General features: G+C 38.7%; 1 protein-coding gene across 2 annotated transcripts in view; it reads right to left on the bottom strand.

The window, feature by feature from the left end:
* The window catches only part of kcnn3 (potassium intermediate/small conductance calcium-activated channel, subfamily N, member 3), a 218,485-nt gene that overhangs the window by 53,735 nt on the left and 139,632 nt on the right, over window positions 1-25,118 (bottom strand). For both annotated transcript variants that reach the window (XM_057834614.1, XM_057834615.1), the window contains exon 7: window positions 6,850-6,960. In XM_057834614.1, the coding sequence (XP_057690597.1) occupies window positions 6,850-6,960 (111 nt within the window). The remainder of the gene's footprint in view (window positions 1-6,849; window positions 6,961-25,118) is intronic.

Here is a 25,118-nt window from a genome sequence, read left to right as displayed (position 1 = left end):
CAAATGAGATTTTTATTTATTTATTTCTTTTACGGCTGTTTCAAACTAGCGGCAGCCTGGTGTGAATGGTTCAGCGGCTACCCATTCATAGTGTGTTTTGGATCTGACTTTTTGTGGGCGAAAGTGAGTGGTGGACGGCCGTCTTGGGCGGGACAGCAAGTTTAAATAAATTTGGCCCAAAATAAAGCCTTGCTCTATTTTCAGAGCGCCGCCACGCTTATGTCAACAACGCATCCATCAGCGTGGGGTAGGTGTACTTCTATCTGTGCTATCAGGCTGTTTTGGGGGACTGCTATACACAATCATGGCTGACTAAACCTTGATAAATGCGCTTTTTTAAAAGTTTCGCGAGCTCTAGGACACTCGAAAAATGACTCTCATACCTCGCCTTGCTAAGCTAAATGGTACCTCAATTTGCGTTTGTGTGAAAATGTCGTTCACGAACAACAAATAAAAACTATTCACCTTCTCACCGACACTAGTGAAACTCTTTACACGACTATTTTAATTTTTAAACCCGCTGTTTTCTTGTGCAACAATGAAAAATAGACACATTGGTACTTGGGACTATAGCAAATATGCTTGCCGCTTTTCACTTCCTGGCCTATGTCAGGCTACGTGGCTCCTCCCGTTTTGCGCTTGCCGTGGACCGCTCTTCACACTGGGCTGACGCTCGTGTGAAAAGGACTTGGAAATTATAATTTGTATCATATAACAATACGTCTAAATCAGGGGTGTCCAAACTTTTTGCAAAGGGGGCCAGATTTGGTGTGGTAAAAATGTGGGGGGCCGACCTTGGCTGACGTCCTTTATGTGGAACAATATATTTAGGCAAATTTTAGCAAGCCATTCTGTGTGTCACATTTGCTTCATTATTATTATTATTTTTTTATTAATAATTTCAACAATCTTGCAACAAGCCTTTGTGGCGTTCTCTTTCGACTCTCGGGCTCTTGCTGCTGCTGTAAAGTTAAACAAGCTTCAAGTTGCTTCAATTTCTCGATAAGTATCTTCCCTGTAATCTTGTCGTATATGTCAGCAGGTCTTGTTTGGTAATACTGCCTCACATTGAACTCTGTAAAAATAGCAAATTTTTGCAAATGAGGCAAACACAGTTCTTGCGTATTTTAGTGAAGAAATAGTCCAATTTCCACCTATCCTTGAAGCGTCGGACGTCGCAGTCAACTTTCCTTTTTTTTCCTTTTTTTTTTTTTTTTTTGTTGATTGTCGCCATTTTAGAAAATTGGGAGTAAAGGGTCACATGGGGTAATGTTGCTTAGAGTACTGCTGCCTTTTAGTGGGTAAAAGAGCAGCATTTAATGTGTAAGCTACTTCATATGCTGGTAGCAGTACTGATGACCAATTTAATAAGACTGTGTGCGGGCCAGATGTTAGTGATGTTATGACAGAGGCTGGGGGCCGCCTGAAATTTGACCACGGGCCGCATTTGGCCCCCGGGCCGGACTTTGGACGAAAACATTAAGAGGGGTTTTAATATAAAATTTCTATAACTTGTACTAACATTTATCTTTTAAGAATTACAAGTCTTTCTATCTTTAACAGAATGCTAATGTTAATGCCATCTTGTTGATTTTTTGTTATAATAAACAAATACAGTCCTTATGTACCGTATGTTGAATGTATATATCAATCTTATGTCTTATCTTTCCATTCCAACAATAATTAACAGAAAAATATGGCATATTTTACAGATGGTTTGAATTGCGATTAATAGCGATTAATCACTATTAATTAATTTTTAAGCTGTAATTAACTCGATTAAAAATTTAAATCGTTTGACAGCCCTCGAATATATATAACTCACTATTTACGCACTATTTGCCAGAAGTCGTGGGAAATTGCCCTTGAAATACAAATTGTTCATTTACACACTTTATTTTGAAAATCACATCGGTTCCCTTGTTGCAAGCTTGTGCCTGACTACGTTGGCGTGGAGTTGGTAATCGGGAGACAAATCTGCAGAAAGGTATTTCAAGTTAATGAATGTAATTCTGGTTTAAGTCTGTTAAAATGACCTAAATATTGACGTTGACATAACGGTAAGTTCTGCATGGAGTGTGTTTGACCCAAATTGTCACGTCCTGGCATAGCATTTGTTCATTGCTGATGTCGCTGGTTGTAAATTCAGATGAGTATTTTTAAGTACTTAGAAAAGATTTAAGTTGTCAACGGACAAGGGTCCGTTAACAAAAGGACTATTGCTACGAGAAAAAAAGTTGTATTATTACGTAGAGGTAATGTAGCTGTAATCAGCTACGCATTTTATGTACTTGTACCGTAGCTGAGTGCCACGACATTAGCCTGGCTAAAGGAAATATTTCAAATAAATCTTTGTTATGCTTCTTCTTGGGAAAAAAATGTGAAAAAAAATGATCATTTGTCATGATATGAAGCAATTTCGACATGGTAAGGCTGTCCGACTCTGATGCAGCCCACCACAGCAGCTACAAAAAATCCGAGGAGAAACCCTGGAATTGCGCTTACATTCTTATATGTATGGACCTGACTGTATTTGTACAAACCCTTAGTGACAATGTAAGAGGTCTCCAGTAATTGCCAATCAATTCTTGCTCATCCATGAAAATGGGACAGCAACCTGCCTTTGAAGTATATGGCACGTATTTGTGTGTAGTTCTTTTTCCCGTAGTGTATATTCACTGTGGGCAGGATGGACAGGATGTCAGTGGGAGTCTATTGTTGCATTATTCATCATTATAGCCGTGAGTGATTGTGTTTCGCCTATATGACGGAGAAAGCCCAGGCACATGTAAATCAATGTGGACACAACAGCTTCAATCATTAGTCGCTCAGTAATCGAGGGCAGGAGGAAATTACCGCCGCGTAAACCCAAGACCCTTTGAAGGAAATGTCACCAAGCCGAGCACCCAAAACACTCAACAACACTCCCGGAGTGTGTTAATTGAGATCACGTCACTTTTTAAATTGTATGACATTTCTGGTGTTGGTGGGGATATAATTTCAATATGCAAACAAAATACTTCAGAAGCCAACATGGAAAAAGCAGGCATTACATCCCAGCCAGAGACACATTTCCTTGGGGGATTGATGAGCAGTTACACGGAAGAGCCGCGAAAAAGCCTCAGCTAATTCAAAACGACAATGACGGGTATATTTTTTTTAAAAAGCCCACACATGTGCCTAATGCTCCGATTGGATTACAAACAGCTCTGAGGCTGCTCTTTAGTCTGTTTACGGTTTAATCTCTAGCAGCAGATGACAGATGCAGTCGAGCGCTCATTCAAAAAAGGCATAAATATATATAAAAACAAACAACCCAAAACTATTTAATGAGCAGTTTGACAAATACTTCCTTGTAGGTGCTTTACTAGTTGTCAAACAGGTTGTGAAGCAGGATGATGCCCATTGGACCACCTGACAAGTGTCTATTCCTCCTTTGAGCTTGTGAAGTCATTGATCATCCCTTCTCGCTTAGTCTCCCACATACCCCGCTGCCATAATGTACTCTACATATTTGATACAGGGCGCTATTTTTAAAACGTGGGTCTTTCAATAGTATAAAAAATTTAAAAAGGCCAGGAGTGAGGAAAGAGAGGCCAAATGGCGATAGGAATGGAGAAAGAATAGCAAAGAACAGAAGGTGACAGATTGAAATTGCGGGGCGAGATTTTATAGTAAAAGAGACAAATGTCACACTTGTGGAAGCAGAGCAGTGGAATTGAAAGACGACAGAGTGAAAAACCGACTGAGGGAACGATCACAAGACATTTGGTGAGTCAAGATCTGAGGAGATAACCTTTTATTGCTTTCACTCTCTAAAATAACATGGCAATGTGACACTGACAACAACTGTTGTTGTGAAGCGCGATGGAGGCATAGCAAAGGGACAAGCTGTCAATCTCTGACTATCACGCAAAATACCTAAAGCAGTAAAGGTGGGAATCTTGGGGCACCTCATGATTCTATTACAATTCAGAGGCTACGATTCAATTATAAATCGATAATTGATGAACAACCGTCCCAGCTACAAAAATCCTCTCAGGCTTAAATAAACTACTATTTCAGCATCAAGTTATCAATTCAAAACAGTAAATAAAATACTGAAGTCCCCATTCGTTATCAGCAGCTTTAAACTACATTTAATTAAATTAATGTTGTGAATCAACCGTAAAAATCGCTCCCGTTATTCCATAATTTCTCTTCTCACTACTTTCGCCATGTGAAAGTTTTAAAACTGTTTCATTATTTAAAGAATATTCAAGTCAAGATTTTGCCGATTTAGGAGTATTTTAGATAAAAAGTTACTTAGGTTCGCTACAACAGCTTTCCAGAGAAGTCTACTGCTTTAAGATGGTGGCTGTTTCCTAACGCCGGCGAGTCTGTCATTTTGCATCTAGTTTTCTATACAAGTGCTAATAACGCTGAGTCTATTATTTCGCATCTAGTTCTATATACAGTTGTGGTCAAAAGTTTACATACACTTGTGAAGAACATAATGTCATGGCTCTCTTGAGTTTCCAGTTATTTCTACAACTCTGATTTTTCTCCGATAGAGTGATTGGAACAGATACTTCTTTATCACAAAAACATTAATGAAGTTTGGTTCTGTTATGACTTTATTATGGGTTAACAGAAAAAGTGATCAAATCTGCTGGGTCAAAAATATACATACATGGATCTGAAAAAGCGAATCATTGACTTGAACAAGTCAGGAAAGTCACTTTGAGCCATTTCAAAGCAGCTGCAGGTCCCAAGAGCAACAGTGCAAACAATTGTTTGTAAGTATAAAGTGCATGGCACTGTTTTATCACTGCCACGATCAGGAAGAAAACGCAAGCTCTCACCTGCTGCTGAGAGAAAATTGGTCAGGAGGGTGAAGATTCAACCGAGAATCACCAAAAAGCAGATCTGCCAAGAATTAGAAGCTGCTGGAACACAGGTGTCTGTGTCCACAGTCAAGCGTGTTTTGCATCTCCATGGACTGAGAGGCTGCCGTGCAAGAAGGAAGCCCTTGCTCCAAAAGCGGCACCTTAAGGCTCGACTGAAGTTTGCTGCTGATCACATGGACAAAGATAAGACCTTCTGGAGGAAGGTTCTGTGGTCAGACGAAACAAAAATCGAGCTGTTTGGCCACAATGCCCAGCAATATGTTTGGAGGAGAAAAGGTGAGGCCTTTAACCCCAAGTACACCATGCCTACCGTCAAGCACGGTGGTGGTAGTATTATACTGTGGGGCTGTTTTGCTGCCAATGGAACTGGTGCTTTACAGAGAGTAAATGGGATAATGAAGAAGGAGGATTACCTTCAAATTCTTCAAGATAACCTAACGTCATCAGCCCAAGGATTGGGTCTTGGGCGCAGTTGGGTGTTCCAACAGGACAATGACCCCAAACACACATCAAAAGTGGTAACGGAATGGCTAAATCAGGCTAGAATTAAGGTTTTCGAATGGCCTTCCCAAAGTCCTGACTTAAACCCCAGTGAGAACTTGTGGACAATGCTGAAGAAACAAGTCCATGTCAGAAAGCCATCAAATTTAACTGAACTGCACCAATTCTGTCAAGAGGAGTGGTCAAAGATTCAGCCAGAAGCTTGCCAGAAGCTTGTGGATGGCTACCAAAAGCGCCTAATTGAAGTGAAAATGGCCAATGGACATGTTACCAAATATTAGCGCTGCTGTATGTATATTTTTGACCCAGCAGATTTGATCACTTTTTTCTGTTCACCCATAATAAAGTCATATAAGAACCAAACTTCATGAATGTTTTTTGTGACAAAGAAGTATCTGTTCCAATCACTCTATCAGAGAAAAATCAGAGTTGTAGAAATAACTGGAAACTCAAGGGAGCCATGACATTATGTTCTTCACAAGTGTTTGTAAACTTTTGACCACAACTGTACATGTGACATCTACCGTAGCATGTGAGCGTAGTTTGTAGCGGCTGTTGGCCGCAGTCAGGTATTATTGTTTTTTTTTTTCTCGCGGTATGAGTTGAGCATGATGTTTAATCTCGGTCCATTCCTCATTGCATCTCAAAGGCCGCGCTGACTGTGTTTTAGTTCTGCTTTACTTCGCATATTTCAATAATCGGAATTTGGATGTTTGCAAATCGTTCTCGAATCTTCCATGGCTGAATCGCGAATAATCTAAGAATCGGAAATTTCGCACACCTCTTGTGGACACTTATTCAAAAGTTGTCATTAGCTTAATTAGTTCCATGTCAGCTCAGGTCACAGAGTATGCGTTGTTGCAGTAAAAGGGGGAAATTGATATCGAAAACACCTACTGACTGATAGACATGAAATCCATTTCAACTGGGAGGTTGGAATCAATCAGATTGATTCTTTTAAGGCTGGAAATTTGTTTGAGCTACTGTAAATGGCATCTTCTGACAGAGTGGACACTTTGGTGGGGGCAACATTGGTTCATTTTCCAATGCAATGATTGTGCGAATGAGAGTGTGAATGACATGTCTATTTCCAAATATCCTGTGATTGAAATGTGACTTTTCAGGGTGGGGTCTTCCATTTCCCCAAAGTCATCTAGTATAGGATTCACCTTTCAGATATCCTCAAAACAGTACAATTCAGAGACTAAAAATACAATACAGTAGAAGTTAGAAGTAATGAACTTCTAACCATTCCAATTTAACTTGTGAAACTGGGACTGCTACTAGCGTGCCATTCATATTACTGAATCATCTTTGCACGTCAATGTGAAGGTTTGTACCTTTTCAAAAACAAAATGATGAAAGTGTTCTTGTTCTTTTTTGATCGTTTTAAACCCACTTTTTGTCACATTCATTGAAACGAGCACAATGACACCACACAAGGTCTTTCTTTACGCACCCGCTTTGTGAGCTGCGTGTCCATCATGAAGTTGTGTACGTGCTTTTCGGCCTTGGTCAGCTCCAGCTTTCTTGCTACCACGGCAACCACCAGAGCCGTGCAACCAGCACCCTGCAGGAGATGAGGAATTGTGGGCATAGGTGGAAACAGAACACTGAATCAGTCGCGAAGAAGAAGGATTTGTGAAATTTGACTTTGGGAATTAAACTCGGATAAGTGATGGAGGAACACAAACATGGAGAAGACAGTGCCAAACAGAAGTGATAGGAGAGAGAGGGAAAGAGAGCGGAAAAAGGATTAGGTTGGAGACTTCCGTTTCATATCTGCAATTCTTCATGTCGACGGGCAAGCCAAGTCTATTTTAACCTCCGGTCCATCTGGTGTAATATCCCTCCTTCCATACTTTTCAAATATGTGACTGAGATGTATGCTGGGAAAAGCATCAGTGACTGACACTCCATAATGTCGTTTAATAGGACCCCGCCAATCTTAATTACACAGTGTCAGTCTTCTAGTGGCCTACAGAAGGCTCGGATGACTGAAAACGTGCACTGGCTTGCCGAACAGCGGAGCAGTGAAGAGGAACACCATGAGGACATTGGACTTAGTTAACTTTCAGATTAGACACTGTTTTCAATGGGGACGTCGAGTGCTGGGAAGGGTATGAGGAGGATGAGAGGGAGGTGTGGGGTTTGGATAGGGAGGAAGGAGGGCGGATAGAGGGAGTCAAAGATAAAGAGAATGAAGCGCTGCGAGTGCATACAAATGGCAAAGGCAGGATGAATCCAGGAGGAAGCGGACGACGGCAGCGAACGAAGGCAATGTTAATGAGGTCACATATCTCCTGATAAGCAATGAATTAAGATTAAGCGCCTTTAATGAAAATGTATGGGCTCTTCTTCCTTCCATGCAGTGGGAGTGGGAGGAAAAAAAATATCGAATAAGAACACCAACAACAAGTTTGCACCCACAAATAACTTTTCCTGAGTTCAGTCTAATGCAACAAACATGCATTAGTGCCCATGTCCATATACTCATCCACAACTATGAATAAAATATGATGCAAACCCAAGAAAACCTACAAAGCGTTCATACACATTGATGCCTTGACCCAGTGGTTTTCTAACTTTTTACACCAAGTGTTGCCTAAATAAATAGTAAACCAAACAAAAGGAAAATTAAAAACTACATTCATCATTATTGTAAAACACTGGTGCCTAAACTACGGCTGGTCTGCGGCCAAGTTTTTATTTGGCTGCCACAAAGTACAGTGGTATGAAAAAGTATCTGAAACTTTTGGAATTTCTCAAATTTCTGCATAAAATTACCATCAAATGTGATCTGCTCTTTGTCAAAATCACACAGATGAAAACAGTGTCTGCTTTAACCAAAACCACCCAAACATACTTGGGGCGAGTTAATGTGATTGTTTTTCATGATGTTCAGATGCTGACTGATACATGCTAATTGTTTGTGTGGATCGTTATTGCTTTATCAGCAGCTAGTTAGAAACGCACATTTGAACTGCTGTTAACGAAACTGGTTTAATTTCATTTTTATTTTAGTTTCATTCTGCAAGTGTTGATGATATGAGCAACTGAATAAAGTCAGCAAACCACACGGACGTCTGACATCGTCATTTCAGAGCTTAGCTGGCTGTCTTGCTAGGACTCCAATGTCTTGGCATGAACCGTACAATGATGTATAATGAATGTTTTTGGATAGTTGTTTTGAGATATAGGGGGTATTTAGGGGTACTTAAAGAGATCCACGGATAGAAAGACTTGTAGTTCTTAAAAGATAAATGTTATTATGAGTTTAAATAATTTGGTATTGAAACCCCTTTTGATGTTTTCGTTTTTATACAACTTGTAAAATGAGTTTAACTAGTAGGTCGCCATTGTTGTTGAAATTGCAGGGCGGTGATGTCACATGGTTATGCTGCCGGGCTTCCAGAGTATAACTCTAGCGACATAAACATTTCATCTGCTCAACCCTTTCAATTTGAACCCAAGAGGAACATTAATGAGCATGACAGCACTGTTGATACTTCACAAAACGAGCAGCAAAAGCAAAATGAACAGGAAAGACGGGATGAGAGGAGACATAAATCGGGGAAAAAAACGGTGTGCTGCCAAAACGTGCTACACCAGCAAAATGTCCAACAAAAGGGCAATTTGACACCCAAAGTACTACCATGCGCTTTCAGCTTTTTTTGTTTAGATGCATACAGACACAACATATTAAAGATGCCTTAACAAAATACTTAAATGTAGTAATATCAAATAAGGGTTGTTTTAATATGCTACGTGACTAATGTGGTCAACAGATCAACAATTGCTTTAAAGCTACCACAAGAAAACACAATACTTGAAAGTATGAGAGGGAAATAGATGCAAAAAGTATTTTGAGGCAATAAAAAGGTAATAAAAGACTCGATTAAAACACAAATACAGTAGTAAGTACTCGACGCTTTCTACCAATGTGCGTGTGTTGGACGTCTCGCCGCATAGAAAAAATTGCAGTAACCTGGTAGTGTTTGTCTAGTGCAGTACTTCTCAAATAGTGGGGCGAGCCCCCCTGGGGGGGCGCAGAGCGATGCCGGGGGGGGTGCATGTGACCTCGGGGAACATGTTTTTCTTTTTTTTTTTTTTTGCCGTACTGGAATAAAGTGTACTTGCACATCCACTCAGTAGGTGGCAGTGGCGCTCTCATTTTCAGAGTGCGCGCAGTATTTTTGAACTAAGGAAGAGCACTCAGCACACACAGACAACAGGTATGAAGAGCAGTGTGCCACCTCCGTTTTTGAAAGCCGTTTTCCGACCGGACTCACTCACGCAGCGACCCACTGTCTTGTCCGGTTCTCACGTCGCCGCCCGAGAAGTGCCATTTTCGGCTTGGGATCGTCACGACGACCGCCCTCACCTACGGTTCTACCTCGGCCGCCGTGAATGCGCTTTTTTCGTGCCGTTTGCCTTTTAGCTTTGACTTTTAATACAGTGGGTGATGATGAAAGACCACTGTTTACTGTGTCTAAAAATAATTATAGCAGACAGCCAGAAGCCAAATCAATTAAGACGCCACTTAAAGACATTAGACCCCAATCTCATTGTTAAGCCGCTTGATTTTTTTCTGTGAAAACGTGCCGAATATTGCCAACAATCGTCCTGCTTTGTCAGTGTTATATCAGTAAACCAGTGAGCATTGTTAGCATGCTAATTGCAAAATAACTCCACACCATTGCAAAGGAGGTAAATACTGTGAGCAGCAAAAATAAAAACTCTCCTGTCCAAGGACACTTTTTTTTCCTCTTTTATTCAGATTTGTTTTTTCGGTCAAATTTTTTGGCACATTGTCCTCATGAGTGAATGTTTCTAATCAATTTTAATTTGTTATTATTTACTGATTTTATTACATTTTATTTTTCTGTATCAAATGGTCAAAAATGTACCTTGAATGTATTTTTTAGTTTCGATGTGAATTTTTAAAAAAAAATTCAGGCAAACTGATGCACGTCAAGTCTTCTCTGTTACAAACAAAACAATGTTAATAAAGTTATACTTTATTATAAGTTGATCTATGTTACTTTTTTTCTTTATTAGAAAAAAAGGACACAATGTTAGGCAGATGCGTATTTATAATAGTAATTTTATAGACAAATGATACTATTTACAGTGGCGGCAGAGAGTTTGGGGGGGCGCGAAACATTTTTCTTTTTCCTTGGGGGGGCGTGACAGAAAATAATTGAGAAGCACTGGTCTAGTGACAGTGACAAACTACGTCATCATCCCCTGCGACCATTGCGCGCATAAATCATGGCGCCCTCCGTAGGTCAAAAAATGTACTAAATATTACCGCTTTTTAAATTAATGGCAATATTTTATGTGTTTATAGTAACATTTTGGTAAAAGAGAACAATTGTGGCATATTAGAACCTATAAATCTTTAAGTCCGAGGTTCCCTTTAAAGGGTCATTTCTGATTTACGCGGAAATTCGGGTTACGTTGCAAGCATAACAATGGAACTCGTTCATAAACTGGGGACTACCTGTATTTGTTTTAGATGAATAAACATAAATAAATAAAAAAATAATACAATGTGATAAATTGAGCTATATTGTTTGTGATTTCCATAACTTTTTTTTGCTGTTGCTGTGCGTTTTGTATTTAGTCTGCTAATTTTGCTTCAGTAGCGTAACTATAAATATCTAAACAGCAGTATCTTTGTACCTCTAGCATATTTTTTTTGCTTGTAGCCCTTAACTCATTCATTGCCACTGACAGTTACAGAAATCAATTCCAATTCAACTGGGAAGGTTAGCTTTGAGTGATCATGTTTCACTGCCAATGACGGCAATAGACATCCAAACCAATTAGATTGGGGGTCTGGCAGCGATCGAACGATTGCTTTCAGACCGCACTGTCGAAGTGAGTTGGACATTCATTGTTGTCAATGGCAGCCAATGACTTAATACCTAAAAAATAAATAAATAAATAAAAACAGTTGGACACGTCTATTGTGAAGCATTAAGAATAGTTCTCTAACACAGTGCTATTTTCATATTTACTGAATTAATATAAATTGTACGATAAAGTCAAATCAAATGTGTACCTTAATTTATATTTGAAATCCAACAGTTTATAAACGCGAAAGTTTTGCATTTAAAATATGAATAAAACATAACTACGCACGTCACCCAAGTTCTCCGTGATGCCAGGACGAAGTGACGCCAATAGATGGTTACGTTGCCTTGCTTTAAATTTGAGATCAGCAGAGATTTGAAGTTAAGGATAGAGGTTAGAATTTAAGGTGGATGCCGGATTGTTAGGTCATTATGAGGGAGGGAAATGCCAACATGCTGGAAGTAGGACAGGCATAGACATCATCACTATTGACGTGTCACTTCCTCATTCTTTGCACGACGCCTTATCAGAGGGAGCCAAGCTTCATTTAGTAATAGCCGAAGACGGCACACGCTCATGTCGGATTTAAGCTTAGATTTACTTACGATTGTATTTAATTACGAAAGTTGTACCGGTTTCAAACAGGAAGGATTGTCTCAGGAGGGATTTGTTTGAGGATTCAAGGTAAATATTATATTTTTCGTACCATGCATACGTGATTGATTTATTTATTCGCAGGAATTTTCTTTTTTGTTTACTCATGGAGGCGGCTAATTTTCATAGTTTACTTTTAACCAAGAATGGAGACTGTTTTACATTCATATCTATAAAAAAATCAGGGATTTAAGCATTTATTCACAAGAATTTTCACCGCAAAAGCTCTGTTTACGCCAGGCGGCCGACAGTCTCATTCGCTAACATAGTAGCATTGTACTTCGTCAATAAACGTAAAATAAACGCTAACTGCACGGTTTCTTTGCTTTTAACCAATAATCAAGACTGTTTTACGTCCATATCTATGAAGAATTCGGTGATTTAAGCATTTATTCACAAGAATTTGCACCAGAAAAGCTCCTTTTAAGCCTCATTCGCTAACAAAGTAGGCATTGTACTTTTTCAATATTTGTAAAATAAACGCTAACTGCACAGTTTCTTTGCTTTTAACCAAGAATCGAGACTGTTTTACATCCATATCTATATAGAATTCAGGGATTTAAGCATTTATTCACAAGAATTTTCACCAGGAAAGCTCTGTTTACGCCAGGCGGCCGCCAGCCTCAATCGCTAACATAGTAGCATTGTACTTTGTCAATATTCGTAAAATAAACGCTAACTGCACGGTTTCTTTGCTTTTAACCAAGACTCGAGACTGTTTTACGTCCATATCTATGAAGAATTTGGGGATTTAAGCATTTATTCACAAGAATTTTCGCCAGACAAGCTCCTTTTATGCCAGGCGGCCGCTGGCCTAATTCGCTTAATTAGCATTGTACTTCGTCAATATACGTAAAGTAAATGCTAACTGCATGGTTTCTTTGCTTTTAACCAAGAATCAAGACTGTTTTATGTCCATATTTATAAAGAATTCAGGGATTTAAGCATTTATTTACAAGAATTTTCGCCAGTAAAACTCCTTTTACGACAGGCGGCCGCTAGCCTCATTTGCTAACATAGTAGCATTGTACTTCATCAATATACGTAAAATAAATGCTAACTGCACGGTTTCATTGCTTTTAAACAAGAATTGAGACTGTTTTACATCCATATCTATGAAGAATTCGGGGATTTAAGCATTTATTCACAAGAATTTTCACCAGAAATGCTCCTGTTATGCCAGGCGGCCGCTAGCCTCAATCGCTAACAGTACATAGTGTATAATGATAATAAAGGGCTATTCTATACTAATAAGTTGTGATTGTACATAGAATTGATTAATAATCAATTTACATATTATTTATAATTGATTTTGCATGTTTTCCTCAAGTATTAAGTTTCTGATTTTAAATTGAGTGATTTATTAGCTGTTGAAAACTTGCAGTAAATTAAAAAAAAAAAAAAAAAGCTATTTGGGTCAAAAACTTTAACTTTTTGCTATTGACCCTGAAAATATAGGTGATTATCTCTGCATTTCGTAATTTTTGTGCATCAATTGTAAAATCTGAGACTTATATAGCCATTTTAAGTTGTGTTATACTTATATAAAAAATAATTAATCAGGATTTTATAAGGGAACGACTTTGAATTTTTTTATGCTGCTGCTCATGGAGACTCATATATGGCTAAGGTAGGTGCCTGTTTTGGTTTTTTGACAGTAGCAGCTTTGGTTTTGTAAATATTTGAATTTGAAGTTTTTGAAAATAGGCCCCCTACGAATCGGCCCCATTTCCCGTGTCATGTCAATAGGTTATGAGGTCTATGGGACAGGCTTAAGCATCTAACACCTGAACATAGTATTTGTACGTATGATAAAGAGTTAAATGTCGCAGTAGTTAGGAGAAAGTTTGTCAGAATATGTAAAAGCAATACATGAGCCACGCGGTAAATCAACATAATTTATAGCACATTTCTTAGTTGTGATTCCTTCTTGTAGCACAAGAGGGAGTCCAAGGGTACCACACTTTGAGAATGACCTCTTTAGAGAAAAAAACCCTTGATGAATTACTGCAGCATATGACTATATGTACAGAACAGTGTGTAACTATGTACAAATGTGCTCTATGGTCAGAATCAGCACAGTGCCAATTGTTCACTGTGTGCACGAGTGTAAGAGTTTTTTTCCCCGTGTGAAAGCCCACGCGTGTTGGCTTCCGGCGGGGTTCCCTTTGCAATCCCTACAGATGAACTGACGCGAGCCGCTGTGATTTGTTTCATATGCCCGAGTGTTTCCCCTCGCTGTCTCTGCCACGGCATAGCCATCCACCTCGCTGTCAGAAAATGGAGAATTACCATCTGTGCCACTGTGCGACAATTACACGCAGCAAGGAGACAATTGGATCATTTTGGCTTCAAGAAACATCTTCTGTAAAGACACAAAAACTATACAGACAGGTAATTGTATGCACAGTGTCTATGTCCAAGAAATGTGGAGAAGAAACACATTCTGCCTGTTTGCCTATCAGTAATTGATGTACAATAATTACTTGTGCTAACTACTAGTAAATGCTAACTACCTACTTTCCTACTTGGCTACCTACTTTACCTTCTCCCATCAGTTCAGCCATCTGCCAATATTACAAATGATCTAATACTGATATAATGATCAACTGACGGTTGACCTGTCTTGTCCTGCCAATCTATAGTCTATTAGTATTATACTGTAATTCACCGTAATCTATCTATCAATCTGTCTCTCTGGGTTTATCTATAGACTCTGAATTGCCTGGTTGTCAAACTTGTTGGGAAGGTGCATCTTTGGCAAAGTAAGAACAACTTTATTGAACGATTGGTCAAGAAATGGCTTCAAAATCAGTAAAAATATTATTTAAGTTAGACACAAATAATTGTTTCCGTCTCCACTGCAATGGGGAACCAACCGGTCCCCATTAATCGAAAGAATTACTAAATATTTTAATAAGCAATTGATTGATAACGAATGGCCTCAAATGAATCAAAATCAGTGAAAAATCAACAGTCACCATTAAGGGTGTGACAAAATACGAAATGGTGATATATCGTGATACTTTGTATCCCAAAAGGTTATCGATATGCTCCTGCCAAGACCAAGATATTGTTTTAAAAAGGTGGCAATGTCGAAAAAAATAAAATAAAAAAGGAACCAACAAGTTGCTACCAAAATCTCCCACCATAATATTGGCTCAGTTAACTCTAAGGGTGCATTGACAGTGCACGATGCCCAACCCATTTAGACTGGGAACGTTCGTTCATTCGAAACCAGAGCATTGAGTCATTCTGTACGATTTTCAGGGCATTTACAGGTCACTTGCGGTTCATTTCAGAGCATTTACAAGTCATTTCCTGTTGAGTTTGAGTCACTGCCTATTCATTTGGGTGATTCCCAGGTCACTTCCTGTTTTGTAACTCAAAATAAACAGAACAGTTCTGTTCTATAACTCAAAATAAACAGGAAGTGACCCATAAAATACCCCAAAATCAACAGGAAGTAACTGAACGTCAACAGGTAAATGACCTTAAATGGCCCAAAATTACCTCATTGCCTGGCATTGGCCGCCACTGACGGCCATAGACGTTCAATCCGTTTGAAGTGGGAGGGATGGCAGCGAATGAACGAATGCTACCCTCCCAGTTCAAATGGATTGGACGTCTACTAGTGATAAACTCATTCCAATTCACAGCAGAACCTTGTTTTTCTGTTTATTTGTTGTTAGTAGAATATCCTAGAATGATTTCCTGACCAATGTATTGATAATCGTTGTATCGGGATATCATCAGATCATCGTTATCGCGAGCTTTGTATCTCAAATCATATTGTATCGTGAGGTACCAAGAGGTTCCCACTCTTAGTCACCATGCCGTATAAGCGTAGAGGATACGCCACCCTCCCGGCGCAGTGCTTTTCAGAGATGCATAGTCAGTCAGCAGTGGGTTATCTAATTCACAGGCGTCAGGTCTGTAAAAATTATTTGTGTGTGTCTATAATGCTGTGACCTAGAGGGCGGGATCAAGCACACAACCAGGTGTAGGTGCGCCAGTGCGCTTAAAATTGTTTTAGTAAAGCCACGAGTAGGGTTTGGCATCGAGCATCGATGGGATCAGGGACTAACCGTTCCAGTTTTTAAATTTCGATTCCAAAAAAATAGCTGCCGAACACCATGAAGAAGTCACATGAAGGCTAGCTCCATTATGAGCAAATCAAACGAAGTGGCTAATTCAGCTTAGCGCAAAAACGTGTTGCTTCGCTTAACATATATGACAACAAAGTAACAGTACAAACACACCGAAATCATATCAGACCCTCTGTTAAAATGTGCAAACTTACAGATTTTGTTTTATCAAGGGTTCCTAACGATGTGTCGTGCAGAGCAGGTGTGTAGCGTCTGTACACCTCAAGGATTCTTTTCCAACTAAAACAATGTTCGGTAACACTTTATAATAACTATCCGTTTTACTACTTAATGGATCATTAGTATACTGCTGATAAATGATTTATTGTTGATTTGTGAAGTATTTGTTAACAGTTTGTTATCATTTACAGGGTGTTCTTAACCTGAAACACAGTTTGTGTAGAAACGTTTCAAGTTTTTGTGTGTAATGTTTGACATTTCTATCTTTTCAGGTTAAGAAATGCCGTTCATTTCAAAGAAAAAGCATTTTTATAGGGCATTTTGCAGGCAGTGCTCATGTTGCACATTTATGAAAATCTGCCATAGAACCAACAAATATTTGTACTTTTCTTTGTATATTTAACCAATAAAACTTATGACCTTCAACATAAAGTGTATATAGTTTTATTAAGATCCTTCAACTAGCATGGGCATTTAGAATGGGGTCAACCATATTGGAACACCCTGTAAATGCTTAACAAACTGTTAATAAATACTTCACAAATCAACAATAAATCATTTATCAACAGTTTACAAATTATCTATTAACTAGTAAAACGGATAGTTATTATAAAGTGTTACCCAATGTTCTTTTTGCCTGCTGCTTTCAGCAAGTCACCACTAGGGGAAACCAAGTGCACATAGCAAAACCAAAGAAAAACTAGAGTCCGGAGTTACAATAGCAACATCTTGTGGACAAATGAACAATATATCAGTTTAGAAAGAAATCAAACTTTTAAAAAATAGTCAACATAAGATCAAGGGACAGACCACGTCCTGCAGCATAAGACACTCTAAAACATAGGCAAAAGAATATGTGTAAATGTTTTCTCCGTGAGCTTTTGAAAAATAAACATCTTTGTGAAAGTGCACTCCTTCAGAAAGAAATTTCATCATATTCAAGTTCAAAGACTGATATTTATATACAAGTCAAAAATAGCCCTGTGAGAAATCCATAGCAAAGTTAATCTAAAGTTCATATGATTAAAAAAAAAAAAAAATCATCGAAGTTAAGAAATTAATATAAACTACGCAATTTTTTTGACCCTGCCTATTAAAAGAATCAGAATCGGAACTGTTCAAATTCAAATGATGCCCAATCCTAGCCATGAGAAAAATGCAGCTTTGCCTGTACTTTGTTCATAGACTCCCCTTGCACAGTCCATCATCCTCCTACTTTGCATACACCTGGTGCACTCTCATGTGTTGTCATAGTAATGACCATGAGATTTCACTCTGCATAGACTCATTACAATTCAAAAGGATACATTTTGTTCCTTTAACCTGCCACCTGAAGTGTAACCTGTCGGGCTTCACTTCCGAGCGAGTTTACCCTCGAAAACTCAAATGCTAATAACTCCTTCTCTGATGAGCAGTGAAAATAAACCACTTTGGAAAGTCTGATGAGGGTGCGACAGGAGAGGAGCGCTCACGCGTGCCTGTGCGTGTGCATTCGTGTGAGTGGGAGTCCTCTTAAGAGTGTGTGTGTCAGTGTCAGTGCTTATGTGGAGGATGCAGCCCGCGGCGGCAGGCATGGGACTTTAGCATCCACCCCCCTTGTTTTGCGACTGTTACAAGACTCACGCGCTCATCATTAGAAGGTTGCTATTAAACATTTAGCCTTTACTGAGGTAATAGGATTCAGTTTTAATTGACAAGCTCCCTACTGATTCAATTACATTGTTTTAATCAGCATCTTTACTTGTACAAAGTAGCAAGTCAAAGAGATAGCCAAGACTCATTATTCACTGCAATTCTAACGACCGAATGACAGCGGCCAAAAAAATAATGTGTATTATCAACTTTTGAACCTACCTGTTACCATTCAGTGTATATGAAGAGTTAAAATGCAAAAAATAATAAGCACCACTTCTACAAAAACAGAACCACCATATCGGCATAATGCAATCCTAAACCTGCACAACCATACAACTGCAATGTTGTGCTATATAATCAAATATTAAGGTGATTACACAGACAAGTGCAAGATGCATTTTGCAACAGTTTACCGTCATCTTCATTAAAGCCTAACAACAGCCTAAATATACAGTGGGGCAAATAAGTATTTAGTCAACCACCAATTGTGCAAGTTCTCATACTTGAAAAGATTAGAGAGGCCTGTAATTGTCAACATGGGTAAACCTCAACCATGAGAGACAGAATGTGTGAAAAAAAAAAAACAACAGAAAATCACGTTTGATTTTTAAATAATTTATTTCCAAATTAGAGTGGAAAATAAGTATTTGGTCACCTACAAACAAGCAAGATTTCTGGCTGTCAAAGAGGTCTAACTTCTTATAGGTCTAAAGAGGCTCCACTCTTTACCTGTATTAATGGCACCTGTTTTAACTCATTATCGGTATAAAAGACACCTGTCCACAATCTCAGTCAGTCACACTCCAAACTCCACTATGGGCAAGACCAAAGAGCTGTCGAAGGACACCAGAGACAAAATTGTAGACCTGCACCAGGCTGGGAAGACTGAATCTGAATTAGGTAAAACGCTTGGTGTAAAGAAATCAACTGTAGGAGCAATTATTAGAGAACGGAAGACAGACACATCTGTATGTACGGTATTCTTTTTTTTTTCTTCTCTTTGTTGGTGTGTGTGTGTGCTATGGACCCACTGTGAGATTCCGGAATAAAGATCATAAATATATAAACGACCACTAATAATCTCCCTCGATCTGAGGCTCCACGCAAGATCTCACCCCGTGGCGTCAAAATGATAACGAGAACGGTGAGCAAAAATCCCAGAACCACACGGGGGGACCTAGTGAATGACCTACAGAGACCTGGGACCACAGTAACAAAGGCTACTATCAGTAACACAATGCACCGCCAGGGACTCAAATCCTGCACTGCCAGACGTGTCCCCCTGCTGAAGAAAGTACACGTCCAGGCCCGTCTGCGGTTTGCTAGAGAGCATTTGGATGATCCAGAAGAGGACTGGGAGAATGTGTTATGGTCAGATGAAACCAAAATAGAACTTTTTGGTAGAAACACAGGTTCTCGTGTTTGGAGGAGAAAGAATACTGAATTGCATCTGAAGAACACCATACCCACTGTGAAGCATGGGGGTGGAAACATCATGCTTTGGGGCTGGTTTTTTTTTTTTTTTTTGCAAAGGGACCAGGACGACTGGTCTGTGTCAAGGAAAGAATGAATGGGGCCATGTATCGAGAGATTTTGAGTGAAAATCTCCTTCCATCCGCAAGGGCATTGAAGATGAGATGAAGATGGGTCTTTCAGCATGACAATGATCCCAAACACACAGCCAGGGCAACAAAGGAGTGGCTTCGTAAGAAGCATTTTAAGGTCCTGGAGTGGCCTAACCAGTCTCCAGATCTCAACCCCATAGAAAATCTGTGGAAAGAGTTGAAAGTCCGTGTTGCCCAACGACAGCCCCAAAACATCACTGCTCTAGAGGAGATCTGCATGGAGGAATGGACCAAAATACCAGCAACAGTGTGTAAAAAGCTTGCGAAGAGTTACAGAAAATGTTTGGACTCCGTTATTGCCAACAAAGGGTACATAACAAAGTATTGAGATGAACTTTTGGTATTGACCAAATACTTATTTTCCACCATGATTTGCAAATAAATTCTTTAAAAATCAAACAATGTGATTTTCTGTTTTTTTTCCCACATTCTGTCTCACATGGTTGAGGTTTACCCATGTTGACAATTACAAGCCTCTCTAATATTTTCAAGTGCGAGAACTTGCACAATTAGTGGTTGACTAAATGCTTATTTTCCCCACTGTATCATAAACTCCTCACGTATGTCCTCAAAGATTTCATTTTCATTAACTTGTTTATTTCGGTTTTGCGTGAAAGTCTGAAAGTGATCATAAAATATGACAATGGCACAACCTAAAAGAAATGACGTCATGAAAGTCATCAGTGAACAGACATGGCCATTCCCATTTTTTCACACCGATTTGTTTTTTTTTATCTTTTAAAACGCAAGGAAACATGCTGTTAGTGAGTTTATTTACAGTAACTGTTGTCATATGATAGTTCAGCAACACAAAATGTATTAAACCTTCCTCAAACTCAACTACAATAAATCTGAATTTAGCATCATTGGATTTCAATCCCTCCGTACCTTCTCTCAGGACTCCTTCATTGATATTCACACACTCACGCCTTCTTCACTGATTCGAAACCTTGGCTTCATCTTTGACCTTACATTCATCAAATCACAAAAACAGCCTTCTTTCACCTCCACGATTTTGCCACCTTCATCCCACCTTCTGCAAATGTGTTGTTGAAACACTGATATGTGTATTTATTTTCCTCCAGACTTGACTACTGCAATAGTTTCCTTTAAGCTCTTTATGGTCTCCAGTATGTTATAGAACCTGCCTAATTACTCACCCCTGCCCTCCAACAGCCACATTGACTACCAATGCAACTGAGCAAAGTGGGCATTCACTTCAAGATAAGCCTATGACCTACAAATTCATCGAAAACTTTGCCCCTCATAACTTACTGACCTTTTGCGGCACTACATCACCCCTTCCGCTGACTTCAATCCTTTAACTCCCACCCATTATATCCCACCACCAAATCCAAGCACCATTACTTGAGGGACAAGGCCTTCGCCATTGCTTCCCCACACTCTCCGAGAATTTCTCCTTCCACACATCTGTGCCTCTGACTCATTTCAACCTTCACAAAACGATTAAAAAACAAACTTTTTCAATTAGTATTAAACCTCCATTAACCCGTCAACCTTCTTCCCCTTTCTTCCTCATTTCCTTTTACTCTCTGGTGTCTTGCTTTTAGTGTTTGTAAAACATCTTTGAGGTTTTAAAAGTGCAAAATAAAACTTATTTATTACTATTGTCAGTCTGTCTTTCCAACTTTACTTAGAGACTACGAATTTCACAGTAACTCTGTGGGAGAGTGACCTTGCCCAGAGGAATCATGGGCAGAGGTGGGTAGTAATACATTACATGTGCTCAGTTACATTTACTTGAGTAACCTTTTGAGAAAAATGTACTTCTGAGAGTAGTTTTACGAAACCATACTTTTTGCTCGAGTACATTTGTGAAGAAAAAAACGCTACTCTTACTCTGCTACTTTGGGCTACACAAGAGTCGTTATATTTTTCCTCTTTATTCTACATATTAGAGTGATTATTTTTTTTTGCCAGCGATGACAAGATCAGCTCTACCAATTTCACCAATGAGTTTCTCCCAGTTTTTATTTGGCACCCATTGACCACAGAAAACCTGAGATATGATCCTTTTAATTTCACAATAGTAACTACGACAGAACTATTCTTTATTCAAACTAGTATAGTAAATATATCTTTTTGTATTTGTTTGGTTTAGTATGGTTTTGTAGTGGGTTATTGTGCAGTATCATTATAACAATAGTTCATAAAGATAACTTTGTGCTGGGAATAAAAAAATATCATTGTATTAAAAAAAAAAAAAAAAATCAAACAAAAATGTAAGCAGTTAATTACATGTTACTCATTACGTAAGTATTCTTTTCACCAAATACTTTTTTACTTGTACTTGAGTACCGTAATTTTCGGACTACATGGCACACCTGACTACCATCTGACTACTCTGTTGTGTGATGCCACCTCAAGTTTAAGTTCATTACATTATTAATGAATTGTTTCATTGCTTTTATGAAATTAAAGAAATGCAATAAAGAAATCTGATTTTTGATGTCATTTTTATTTTGAGGTTTCGAAAAACTAGAAAATGGAACGTGCATAACATGCCCCTTATCTGGGCATATCTTTGATTTTCTGTATTATCTCGGTTTTGTTTTTGAAGTCTGCAAATAGGTGTTCTGCTATGTTGATGAATGTCTCCTTCATGTACTCACCATCTGTGAACGGTTTTCCACGCTTTATTATCTCCTGGGTTGCAACAAAAAATGGCAGCAGTAGTGGACTTTGGCCATGCAATCCACTTCTTTAATCAATTTTTGCGCTCCTCTAAGTTCTTCAGAAGTAATGGAATCGCACTTTTTCGCTCACTCCCAACTCGGCTGCCGGTTTGTTCACAATAGCCACCAGCCTGGCATCCCGCCCTGCTGATAGAAACGTGTGTCGCAGGCTATGACGCAAATCTTCATTATTCTACACATTTTTACAGCATTTGAAAACGTTAAGAATGTTTGTGTCATTTATGTCCTCCTACTGGAACCATATCAAAACAAAAAAATATATACTAGTATTTCCTCCCCTATCTTTCTCCATTTTCAAACGTTTTTGAAAATGCTCCAGGGAACCACTAGGACAGCGCTAAAGACCCGCATGCGGCTCTTAAAACACAGGTTGCCGACCCCCGCACTAGATGAAGCTGAGTTAAAGGGAATGTCATGCCATGAGTAACTAATATTAATCCATATATATGGCTCATCGGATTATAAGGCGCACTATCGGCTTTTGAGAAAATTGAAGGCTTTTAGGTGCGTTTTATAGTGCAGAAAATACAGTAACTGGTAACACTTTATTTGACAGTGGCATCATAAGACTGTAATAAAACTAAGAGTGGGAACCTCTTGGTACGTTAGATTTGCGATACAAAGCTCACGATAACGATGATCTGACGATATGGCGATACAACAATTATCAATACATTGGTCAGGAAATCATTCTAGGATATTCTACAAACAACCAATAAAAAGAAAAACAAGCTTCTGCTGTGAATTGGAATGAATTTATCACTAGTAGACGTCCAATCCATTTAAACTGGGAGGGTGGCAGCGAATGAACATTCGTTGGGAAGGTGCATCTTTGGCAGAGTAAGAACAATTTTATTAAACGATTGGTCAAGAAATGGCTTCAAAATCAGTAAAAATATTATTTAAGTTAGACACAAATAATTGTTTCCGTCTCCATTGCAATGGGGAACCAACCGGTCCCCATTAATCGAAAGAATTACTAAATATTTTAATAAGCAATTGATTGATAACGAATGAAATGGCCTCAAATGAATCAAAATCAGTGAAAAATCAACAGTCACCATTAAGGGTGTGACAAAATACGAAATGGTGATATATCGTGATACTTTGTATCCCAAAAGGTTATCGATATGCTCCTGCCAAGACCAAGATATTGTTTTAAAAAGGTGGCAATGTCGAAAAAAATAAAATAAAAAAGGAACCAACAAGTTGCTACCAAAATCTCCCACCATAATATTGGCTCAGTTAACTCTAAGGGTGCCTTGACAGTGCACGATGCCCAACCCATTTAGACTGGGAATGTTCGTTCATTTGAAACCAGAGCATTGAGTCATTCTGTACGATTTTCAGGGCATTTACAGGTCACTTGCGGTTCATTTCAGAGCATTTACAAGTCATTTCCTGTTGAGTTTGAGTCACTGCCTATTCATTTGGGTGATTCCCAGGTCACTTCCTGTTCTGTAACTCAAAATAAACAGAATAGTTCTGTTCTGTAACTCAAACAGGAAGTGACCCATAAAATACCCCAAAATCAACAGGAAGTAACTGAACGTCAACAGGAAAATGACCTTAAATGGCCCAAAATTACCTCATTGCCTGGCATTGGCTGCCACTGACGGCCATAGACGTTCAATCCGTTTGAAGCTGAATTTGGGCTATTTAAGGTCATTTACCTGTTGATTTTGGGGTATTTTATGGATCACTTCCTTTTTATATTGAGTTATAGAACAGGAAGTGACCTGGGAATCACCCAAATGAATAGGCAGTGACTCAAACTCAACAGGAAATGACCTGTAAATGCTCTAAATTGAACAGCAAGTGACCTGTAAATGCCCTGAAAATCGGACATAATGACAGTATGCTCTGGTTTCGAATGAACGAACGTTCCCAGTCTAAATGGATTGGGCGTCGAGCACCGTCAATGCAGCCTTAGAGTTAACTGAGACACTATTATGGTGGAAGATTTTGGTAGCAACTTGTTGGTTCATTTAAATTTTTTTTTTTTTTTTTTTTTTTAAGACATTGACACTTTTTTAAAACTTGGCAGGAGGATATCGATAACCTTTTGGGATACAAAGTATCACGATATATCACCATTTCGATATTTTGTCACACCCCTAAATAAAACCGTCACAATTATAACATGACACTATCAGGAGCATTAACAAATGCATATGAAAGATGTCATTTAGTGTCATCTGGCAAATTATCTCACTTTTGAATGGATGTAAAAGATAGGAGCTGGACATTTTTGGAGTTAGTGACAAAATTTGCCTGATGACACTTAATGACATCTGTCATAAGCATTCATTAATGCCCATGAGTGTCATGTCATAATCATGGCGGTCTTACGACAGTCTTTTAAAGCCGTTGTCAAATAAAGTGTTACCTATAAACCTGTTACCTATAAATTAACAAATAAGCTGCATTGGACTATAATCCACAGGATTCAAAATGAGGGGAAAAAAGAAGCGGCTGATATCCTGAAAATTAGGGTACATTTTTTGGATGACTACTTTTACTTTTGATTACTTTTCTACTTGAGTAATAATAGTTTTAAGTAACACTACTCTTAATTGAGTAAAATTGTTGGCTACTCTATCCACCTCTGATCCTGGGTTTATATATTTCTTAAAGTGATTGGTCAACAAATGGCCTCAAACCTAGTAAAAATATACAGTGGGGCAAATAAGTATTTAGTCAACCACCAATTGTGCAAGTTCTTCTACTTGAAAATATTAGAGAGGCCTGTAATTGTCAATATGGGTAAACCTCAACCATGAGATACAATGTGAAAAAAAAAACAGAAAATCACATTGTTTGATTTTTAAAGAATTTATTTCCAAATTAGAGTGGAAAATAAGTACTTGGTCGCCGACAAACAAGCAAGATTTCTGGCTGTGACAT

Source organism: Corythoichthys intestinalis, chromosome 4, assembly GCF_030265065.1.
Source record: "Corythoichthys intestinalis isolate RoL2023-P3 chromosome 4, ASM3026506v1, whole genome shotgun sequence".
NCBI classification, from domain to species: domain Eukaryota; kingdom Metazoa; phylum Chordata; class Actinopteri; order Syngnathiformes; family Syngnathidae; genus Corythoichthys; species Corythoichthys intestinalis.
The sequence above is the reverse complement of the archived record's forward strand: the minus strand, read 5'-3'. Positions and strand labels throughout refer to the sequence as shown.